The 10,577-nt window shown below is 36.6% G+C and overlaps 1 protein-coding gene across 1 annotated transcript in view; it reads right to left on the bottom strand.

Moving 5' to 3' along the window:
* LOC107093178 (arf-GAP with SH3 domain, ANK repeat and PH domain-containing protein 2-like) overlaps positions 1 to 10,577 on the bottom strand; it is a 34,554-nt gene that overhangs the window by 8,971 nt on the left and 15,006 nt on the right. Inside the window, exons 14-22 of the mRNA XM_015388044.1 lie at positions 10,425 to 10,512; positions 10,160 to 10,208; positions 9,026 to 9,198; positions 8,803 to 8,936; positions 7,309 to 7,400; positions 7,047 to 7,233; positions 5,183 to 5,268; positions 4,968 to 5,083; positions 15 to 82 (exon numbers count right to left, since the gene is read on the bottom strand). Coding sequence (XP_015243530.1) covers positions 15 to 82; positions 4,968 to 5,083; positions 5,183 to 5,268; positions 7,047 to 7,233; positions 7,309 to 7,400; positions 8,803 to 8,936; positions 9,026 to 9,198; positions 10,160 to 10,208; positions 10,425 to 10,512 — 993 coding nt within the window. The remainder of the gene's footprint in view (positions 1 to 14; positions 83 to 4,967; positions 5,084 to 5,182; positions 5,269 to 7,046; positions 7,234 to 7,308; positions 7,401 to 8,802; positions 8,937 to 9,025; positions 9,199 to 10,159; positions 10,209 to 10,424; positions 10,513 to 10,577) is intronic.

Consider the following 10,577-nt stretch of genomic DNA (forward strand, 5'->3'; position numbering starts at 1 on the left):
ACTGAGGATCTCACCAGAGCTTCACATTCACTGTGCTTCAGTTTGCGGCTCACATCCAGAGCGGTTTCTCCTAACTCGTTCTCTGCAGCACAAAAACAATGATGTTACATGATGCTGATTATCTGGACAAAAAACAAAGACTACATTTTTCTTTTAAGAGGAAATAAATAAATAAAACTTACACAACACAATAAGTAAAAACTTAGATTAAAAAATAAAAAATGCACTATATATACTATATATAGGTATATATATATATATATATATATCCCATGCACCTTTTTTCTTCCTTTGGCACATTCTTCTTCTCCTTTGACTATTTTAGCTGATGTAACAAGTACATTTCTCCACTGTGAGATCAGTAAAGTCAATCAATCAATCAAAACAGGCTTATATGGGAAGGCAACCAGATTTTAACTCAGTTTTTATTCTGAAGACATTTTGACACCAAGGAGTCGAAACGTCTTCAGAAAAGAACAGAGCCAAATTCCAGTTACCTTCCAGTTTAAGCCTGTTTTGCTGTAGCCATGACCCAGATGACTGAGAATTTACAAAGACATAAAACTTACAATGTAAGGATCTAAAGCATTTCCTCTAATTTCAGTGTTCCTCCACAACAACTATTAATGTAAGAAGTAAAACAATAACAATAATCTGCAGATGTATTCCTGTTTAGTTCCAATAGAGGTACTAATTAACTTCTAGGAAAGAAATCCCTCCCAATCAACTATTTAAATAAACTCTACATTAATATTGTATTTGAGGCTAAACTTTTGGTTTATTCAGGAGGCAGATAAGTATTGCTGTGCATGTGTGACTGTATTACTGAGGTGTATGTTGGCTCTGGCTCTCAGCAGCAGTTTCACACAGTCACTCTTGTTATGCAGACAGCTGTAGTGCAGCGCAGTGTTTCCTGCTGACGTCTGTACGTCCACATTAGAGCTGGAAAAAAGAGAAAACCTATGCAAGTAATCATGCAGGTGTGAACATCACCACTCTCTGAGGCGTAAAAACTGCGAAGCATCATCACAGCAGACTGACCAGTTCTGGGCCAGGAAGTCCAGGATGTGCAGCGACGTCCTGTCAGCAAATAGAACGGCTAAATGGAGAGCCGTCTCCCCTTTCTCCTGTGGATGTGTAATAACAGGTTATGAAATATATAACGTAATAAGTCTGAAATGTTTAACTGTGTATTTACTTTAATACAAATATTGAAACAGTCAAATAAAATTGAAGATAAAGCTAACCTTAGAGGTGGGCTTATATCATATCATTTATCGTTATCATAATACATTTCTAGTCATGATTAAAAGTTCAATTGATCATCCAAACAATAAATTAGAATTGTATTTTGTAATATTTTTATTTTTTTTATTTTTTATTTTGATAAAATCCGGCATCAATATATTGAAAGATTATGAATAAATACATTTATGTTTAGTGGTATAAATCACGCTTCTTTATTTATTTTCTGTATTCATCTTGTATCTTGAAAACGACTATATCAAACATTTGAATTTGTTGCAGAGCAGCAGAAATCTTCCAGGAAAGAACCAAAACGTCTTCAAACTTGGAAAACAAAGTCCAGTGGTTTGTTTTTAACTTTTAAAAACTTTTTTGGAGTTACCTAAAATTGACTTTAAAGTATGAATAAAGTGATTCCTTTTAATCCGCCATTTTAATGTTATCACAATAATACCAAAAAACATTTTAAAAGATTTTAAGGCCAGCCATCAGTGCCCCAAGTAAAGGTGTTTAGAAAGGTCTAAAATAAACAAATCTTTTATTGCAACAGAACAATCTCACAGTGGAAATCTTATTTAAACACAAACATATGAAGTAATACATTTGAGGAACAAAAATAAGCTTTTTACAAAAACAGCAGCTTTCTGTTTTATCTATTTGTTTCAGATAATCAGAGTTTCAAGAAAGGTTTCTAAAGGTGTTTTGATCAGTATCACATGACCTTTTTCTCAGCTCATTTCTCTCAAAGTAGAGCCTCTCATTGCACCCATACTGAGCTGTGCTGATGCTCTATTGCCAGATTTAGCTAAATCTGCCTGTATATGCAGTCAGATGCAAAGAGTAGTTTAACACAACTAAATAATGTTCATTTTACCATCACACTCAGTGTTGAAGATGGCAAGAGAAAAAAATAAACCTCCAAAAGTCACCATAAGAGAAATAAAGCACAGAGTGGCCTGTGTGGGTCAGCAGATCTATATGACTAGAAGCTATCTACATGCCAAAAGGATCATTGACAAGAATACCAGGGGGAAAAAAAGGAGTTTGCTAAACTCTAATTTGGGTTTTAATTGATAATTTGCGCTTTAGCCATTGAGAATAGAACTGAGCTTTTCTGCAATAAGCATTTCTAATGAGTTTTTGCTTAATATCAAAGAATGAATGAGTGAAAATCCCCGATGATGCCGAGAGCTGAGAGTTTCTCTTTGAAGAGAAAAACCTTTAGAATGCACAGTATTATTAATGCTTTAAATGAATTGGCTAAATAACAGAAAAATCTGGTAAAATTGGATAGAAAACTGAAAACGAGTGTCATTGAGGCAAAAATAATAAACTGTAAAAAAAAAAAATACTTTTTATCTTTAACATCAGTGGTTCCAAACTGTCACAATATGTGGCATTTTTTTTTCTTTTACACAGAACAAAAAAGTAAACATTTTTAAAGGTGGGATTTTTTTTTTCTCTCATTTCCACTCCAAGTATTGTGGGTTTTTTTTTACACAATCTACACAGAAGCAGGGGAGAAGTGTGAATAACCTTAATATATTTATCTGCAGTTGAAAACTATTTACTTAAAGGGTAAGAAAAAAATCCTGAAGTTCCTTCAGCCAGATAAACAGAAACTGTAAAGGTGTGAACATGATAGATTTGGACATGTCACCTGTATGTGTGTGTGCAGAGGCTGGCTCAGCTCGGCCCTCTGGGCGTAAAGCTGGATCAGGCTGTAGATGTCGCAGCTCTTAGTCGCCTCCTGCAGGCCCAGCCTCAGCGCAGCCGAGGAACTGCTGAACCTCCTCACAAAATGAACATCCTGATACTTTGACAGGATGAAATCTTTGCGCTCCGCCCTGCCAGGCACACAGTGATTCAGATCCTTAGATTTATGTTTTTTGTAATAAAACTACATGTGGTGTGTAGCTTACATGTGGCTGTGCTGGGAGGGCTTCTGCGATGGACTGAGTAGATTAGCCTCCAATATTTCATTAAAGCCAGAGTTACCAACATTTCGAGCCAGCTGAAACACATGTTAGAGAACAGCAGGTTAGCATTGACTAATTTTATGTTAATAGAAAAATAAATTACACACACAAAAAACTAGTTTTCTCAGTTGTAAACCTTAAAAGCAGAACTTGGCGACGGCTGAACCATAAACTGCCTTATTGACAAAATGTTCCTAATAAAACCTGAGCTTGGGAACAAAATATATTCAAAGTTAATTAGCTTCTGTGTCCCTTATAGTAACAGTCCATCTCAGTGATTCAGAGCCTTAACCCTTTCTGACCTTAATTCGAACAGCAGCCTAACATGTTGATGTAACATCTGAATGAAGATGGGGTGCTTATCCAGCGTCACCTCCAATGAAAGGATGGAAGGATGCAATAATGGGTGGATTCAACTATGCTGTAATAAATGCTCTAAATTTAACTTTCCTTTCTGTGGTCTGTCTAAAAATGTATTCCACATTATTATGGAATGCACAAAACTAAAGACCATTTTTGGCTTCTTAATAAGTGTTTTTAATCCTTTTGGGATGGTTTTTACAAATTCTCTATTCATAGGAGGAGTTTGCCAGAACAAAAGAAATAAGCCTAAGGCCTGACTTTTAAGTTGTTTAATCAAAGAGCAAAGATGGCTATTTATTTTCCCACAGAGACAGACTTCAGGAAGGACCTCACCTTGATGCTGTGGCTCTGTGGAAGTGCAACATTAAAGCCAGAATAAGGGTGGAATTTCACTTCCACGGAGCCACACAAAACATTGAGGATTTTATGCAGTTGTGGGGTTTTAAAAAAAAAAGAAATGTATGTACTGATGATGGAGAACTACAATATAACAAGCTCCTCCTTTAAAGGTATAGTGAAGGATTTTCACGAATTTTTGTAAAGCCCTGCCCTCTCCACTTTCAAAACAAATGCACATGCACAACCCTGTAACCGCGTGCAAGAGCGTGCACAAGCCCATTCCTCCTTGTGCACGCTCTGTTTAAAAGTTGCTGTGTGCATCGCTCATACAAGCTTACTTTCCAAAAGAAGATTTGCAATTNGATGCATCGCATTATTTCAAGTATCGTGATGCATCGTGATAGAATCGCATCGTGGCATGTGAATCGTGATTCGAATCGAATCATGACTTCTTTGCCAATACCCACCCCTATATCCCATGCACCTTTTTCTTCCTTTGGCACATTCTTCTTCTCCTTTGACTATTTTAGCTGATGTAACAAGTACATTTCTCCACTGTGAGATCAGTAAAGTCAATCAATCAATCAAAACAGGCTTATATGGGAAGGCAACCAGATTTTAACTCAGTTTTTATTCTGAAGACATTTTGACACCAAGGAGTCGAAACGTCTTCAGAAAAGAACAGAGCCAAATTCCAGTTACCTTCCAGTTTAAGCCTGTTTTGCTGTAGCCATGACCCAGATGACTGAGAATTTACAAAGACATAAAACTTACAATGTAAGGATCTAAAGCATTTCCTCTAATTTCAGTGTTCTTCCACAACAATAATTAATGCAATTAATGCAAGAAGTAAAACAATAACAATAATCTGCAGATGTATTCCTGTTTAGTTCCAATAGAGGTACTAATTAACTTCTAGGAAAGAAATCCCTCCCAATCAACTATTTAAATAAACTCTACATTAATATTGTGTTTGAGGCTGAAACTTTTGGTTTATTCAGAAGGCAGATAAGTATTGCTGTGCATGTGTGACTGTATTACTGAGGTGTATGTTGGCTCTGGCTCTCAGCAGCAGTTTCACACAGTCACTCTTGTTATGCAGACAGCTGTAGTGCAGCGCAGTGTTTCCTGCTGACGTCTGTACGTCCACATTAGAGCTGGAAAAAAGAGAAAACCTATGCAAGTAATCATGCAGGTGTGAACATCACCACTCTCTGAGGCGTAAAAACTGCGAAGCATCATCACAGCAGACTGACCAGTTCTGGGCCAGGAAGTCCAGGATGTGCAGCGACGTCCTGTCAGCAAATAGAACGGCTAAATGGAGAGCCGTCTCCCCTTTCTCCTGTGGATGTGTAATAACAGGTTATGAAATATATAACGTAATAAGTCTGAAATGTTTAACTGTGTATTTACTTTAATACAAATATTGAAACAGTCAAATAAAATTGAAGATAAAGCTAACCTTAGAGGTGGGCTTATATCATATCATTTATCGTTATCATAATACATTTCTAGTCATGATTAAAAGTTCAATTGATCATCCAAACAATAAATTAGAATTGTATTTTGTAATATTTTTATTTTTTTTATTTTTTATTTTGATAAAATCCGGCATCAATATATTGAAAGATTATGAATAAATACATTTATGTTTAGTGGTATAAATCACGCTTCTTTATTTATTTTCTGTATTCATCTTGTATCTTGAAAACGACTATATCAAACATTTGAATTTGTTGCAGAGCAGCAGAAATCTTCCAGGAAAGACGCGAAACGTCTTCAAACTTGGAAAACAAAGTCCAGTGGTTTGTTTTTAACTTTTAAAAACTTTTTTGGAGTTACCTAAAATTGACTTTAAAGTATGAATAAAGTGATTCCTTTTAATCCGCCATTTTAATGTTATCACAATAATACCAAAAAACATTTTAAAAGATTTTAAGGCCAGCCATCAGTGCCCCAAGTAAAGGTGTTTAGAAAGGTCTAAAATAAACAAATCTTTTATTGCAACAGAACAATCTCACAGTGGAAATCTTATTTAAACACAAACATATGAAGTAATACATTTGAGGAACAAAAATAAGCTTTTTACAAAAACAGCAGCTTTCTGTTTTATCTATTTGTTTCAGATAATCAGAGTTTCAAGAAAGGTTTCTAAAGGTGTTTTGATCAGTATCACATGACCTTTTTCTCAGCTCATTTCTCTCAAAGTAGAGCCTCTCATTGCACCCATACTGAGCTGTGCTGATGCTCTATTGCCAGATTTAGCTAAATCTGCCTGTATATGCAGTCAGATGCAAAGAGTAGTTTAACACAACTAAATAATGTTCATTTTACCATCACACTCAGTGTTGAAGATGGCAAGAGAAAAAAATAAACCTCCAAAAGTCACCATAAGAGAAATAAAGCACAGAGTGGCCTGTGTGGGTCAGCAGATCTATATGACTAGAAGCTATCTACATGCCAAAAGGATCATTGACAAGAATACCAGGGGGAAAAAAAGGAGTTTGCTAAACTCTAATTTGGGTTTTAATTGATAATTTGCGCTTTAGCCATTGAGAATAGAACTGAGCTTTTCTGCAATAAGCATTTCTAATGAGTTTTTGCTTAATATCAAAGAATGAATGAGTGAAAATCCCCGATGATGCCGAGAGCTGAGAGTTTCTCTTTGAAGAGAAAAACCTTTAGAATGCACAGTATTATTAATGCTTTAAATGAATTGGCTAAATAACAGAAAAATCTGGTAAAATTGGATAGAAAACTGAAAACGAGTGTCATTGAGGCAAAAATAATAAACTGTAAAAAAAAAAAATACTTTTTATCTTTAACATCAGTGGTTCCAAACTGTCACAATATGTGGCATTTTTTTTTCTTTTACACAGAACAAAAAAGTAAACATTTTTAAAGGTGGGATTTTTTTTTTCTCTCATTTCCACTCCAAGTATTGTGGGTTTTTTTTTACACAATCTACACAGAAGCAGGGGAGAAGTGTGAATAACCTTAATATATTTATCTGCAGTTGAAAACTATTTACTTAAAGGGTAAGAAAAAAATCCTGAAGTTCCTTCAGCCAGATAAACAGAAACTGTAAAGGTGTGAACATGATAGATTTGGACATGTCACCTGTATGTGTGTGTGCAGAGGCTGGCTCAGCTCGGCCCTCTGGGCGTAAAGCTGGATCAGGCTGTAGATGTCGCAGCTCTTAGTCGCCTCCTGCAGGCCCAGCCTCAGCGCAGCCGAGGAACTGCTGAACCTCCTCACAAAATGAACATCCTGATACTTTGACAGGATGAAATCTTTGCGCTCCGCCCTGCCAGGCACACAGTGATTCAGATCCATAGATTTATGTTTTTTGTAATAAAACTACATGTGGTGTGTAGCTTACATGTGGCTGTGCTGGGAGGGCTTCTGCGATGGACTGAGTAGATTAGCCTCCAATATTTCATTAAAGCCAGAGTTACCAACATTTCGAGCCAGCTGAAACACATGTTAGAGAACAGCAGGTTAGCATTGACTAATTTTATGTTAATAGAAAAATAAATTACACACACAAAAAACTAGTTTTCTCAGTTGTAAACCTTAAAAGCAGAACTTGGCGACAGCTGAACCATAAACTGCCTTATTGACAAAATGTTCCTAATAAAACCTGAGCTTGGGAACAAAATATATTCAAAGTTAATTAGCTTCTGTGTCCCTTATAGTAACAGTCCATCTCAGTGATTCAGAGCCTTAACCCTTTCTGACCTTAATTCGAACAGCAGCCTAACATGTTGATGTAACATCTGAATGAAGATGGGGTGCTTATCCAGCGTCACCTCCAATGAAAGGATGGAAGGATGCAATAATGGGTGGATTCAACTATGCTGTAATAAATGCTCTAAATTTAACTTTCCTTTCTGTGGTCTGTCTAAAAATGTATTCCACATTATTATGGAATGCACAAAACTAAAGACCATTTTTGGCTTCTTAATAAGTGTTTTTAATCCTTTTGGGATGGTTTTTACAAATTCTCTATTCATAGGAGGAGTTTGCCAGAACAAAAGAAATAAGCCTAAGGCCTGACTTTTAAGTTGTTTAATCAAAGAGCAAAGATGGCTATTTATTTTCCCACAGAGACAGACTTCAGGAAGGACCTCACCTTGATGCTGTGGCTCTGTGGAAGTGCAACATTAAAGCCAGAATAAGGGTGGAGTTTCACTTCCACGGAGCCACACAAAACATTGAGGATTTTATGCAGTTGTGGGGTTTTAAAAGAAAAAAAATGCATGTACTGTGTCAGATGATGGAGAACTACAATATAACAAGCTCCTCCTTTAAAGGTATAGTGGAGGATTTTCACGAATTTTTGTAAAGACCTGCCATCTCCACTTTTAAGAACAATTGCACGTGCACAACCCTGTAACCGCTCCCGAGAGTTTACGCCTTTTAAACGCGTGCAAGAGCATGCACAAGCCCATTTCTCCTTGTGCACGCTCTGTTTAAAATTTGCTGTGTGCATCGCTCATACAAGCTTACTTTCCAAAAGAAGATTTGCAATTTTTCCACTATGTCAGACTCACCACTGGTAAGTGAAAATGGGGACGAGTGCGAGGATGACCTAACATAAACATATCACCAGAATGATTGACAATTAGGAGGACCACTTATTTTGATGATCCACCCGGAAAATGAACCTCCTCCACTATACCTTTAAGTTATTTTTAGCTGACACGTTTTTACATAAATAGATTTTTAACTGACATTTGCTTTAAATAAATAATTGATTATATTGTTTTGATTTAGTAAATGAATTGTTTTTAAAAGTCAACTTTTTACGCAGAGCACCTGAGGCCAAAAACAGAACCAATAGATCATCAAATATGTGATAGACGCTCCTCACCAGTAGGTCTGAGGTTCCCAGGCTGTCCAGGCTTAGAGACTTGATCCTGGATACATGGACCCCCATCTCCCTGTGGATCCCTGAACACTCGATACAGGTCAGGATGCCTAAATTCGTTGAGACCCATCCAGGATCTGCAGAAAAGGAGAAATGTGATTCGTAATTTGGAAACAAAAGGAGAAACCAAATAGGACGTACTAATTGGTTGACACGCAGGTGTTACCTGGAGCGCCACAGTCACAGCAGTTGTTGTTTCCTGGCATCCTGCGGATGTCATCAGTGATGGCCCGGGTCAGGTCCTCCACACTGTTTTCAGCCCCACCCCCTCCCCTTCTGCCCCCATCCAGGGCCATGCTAAGAGCCTCCTGCTTGCTGTTACTGAGCACCGAGATCCATCTAAACAAAACCCCCAAAAAATAAAACTTAAATTAACTTAGTTTTCTTTTTCATGCATTACTTTAAAAGCTTCCTTTAAATACTTTAATGGTAAAACACTGCACCTTTAATATCTTACTCCTTGTTCCACGTACATCTAGTTTAATAAATAGAGACACATATTACCCATAATTCAAATAAACTCAGATAGTGGAACTGTGCTTCTCGTATGCAAATATATAACAGGCTATGTTTTGTTTAGTTGATTCTGACTTCTTGACTTTTTTAGGATTATTTTTATTATTCATCTATGTGCCTGCTAAGCCCTAATATTAACAGCCTGTTACGTGTTAAGGCTACTGTTTTCCCAAGCAGTTTATCTAATTAGGACAGTTCTCCTGCCAGGATGAAAAGTTATCTTTTCATAATGTTCATAACAATGATTTGGGAGTGAAATGGGAGCACAGACAGAGAGGATTATTCTTAATAATGTAATATGTTGATATGGCTGTAGCCAGTGAAGTCTCCTCATGTACAAATGTGTAATGATGTGAGGCTGAGAGTATAAAATGCTTCTTTAACTGTTATTCTGGGCCAACTCTCTGAAGAAGCGAGCCCGATGGGAAGCTCTGCCAACTGTAACACCAGACATTTCTCTCGTCTGAGTAAAATTACAATTTCTGTCAAAGATTTGTTGCCATGTCTCATACTAATGTAATAAATAAACCTTATGAAGTGTCATTTAAAGTGTTTGTCCTGAGTCATCTCTTCTCAGTGAGAGAAAGCTTAAGGATGTAAAGACAGAGCTTTCCTTTACAAATAAATAATCTCAAAGAAAAAAATAGTCCAGATTAAGAAGCTGGTTAGATGATTCAAACAAACTGGACTCAAGCAACAACATTTAGCTCTTGTTTTCCTTCTTTTTTTTCTTTTTGGTGGGGAGATGTTTTTACTCAGGTCCAACTGAAAGATTTTGACTTACGCAACGCACTCAGCTTCATCCTCAGCCAGGAAGTGATAGGTCCGATTATCTACAGGACAAACATATATAATCAACCATGTATTGAACACTCTAAATCTTTTTTCTTTTCTTTTATAGGTATATTCATCTATTTATCGTTGAAATCATATTTATTATTCAACTATACAAATGATAGAAATCCAGTAATATACATATATTTCAAGTATTTGTTACAATATCCAAATACTTCTTGAAGGATTTTCCCCAGAACAATACGTAGTCTTACGGGAGATTAGGTCGAAGCATTTCTTGTCTTCCACGCTGGGTTTCACCTGACAGGTCAGCAGGTTTAGTCGAGTTGGAGGTTTATTCGGCTAAACGTTACAAAAAGAAAAGGTTGACAAGATGGAAATGCTTAAATCATACATGCATGAGTCAT

This window comes from Cyprinodon variegatus, unplaced genomic scaffold (assembly GCF_000732505.1).
Source record: "Cyprinodon variegatus isolate N-32 unplaced genomic scaffold, C_variegatus-1.0 Scaffold411, whole genome shotgun sequence".
Taxonomy (NCBI): domain Eukaryota; kingdom Metazoa; phylum Chordata; class Actinopteri; order Cyprinodontiformes; family Cyprinodontidae; genus Cyprinodon; species Cyprinodon variegatus.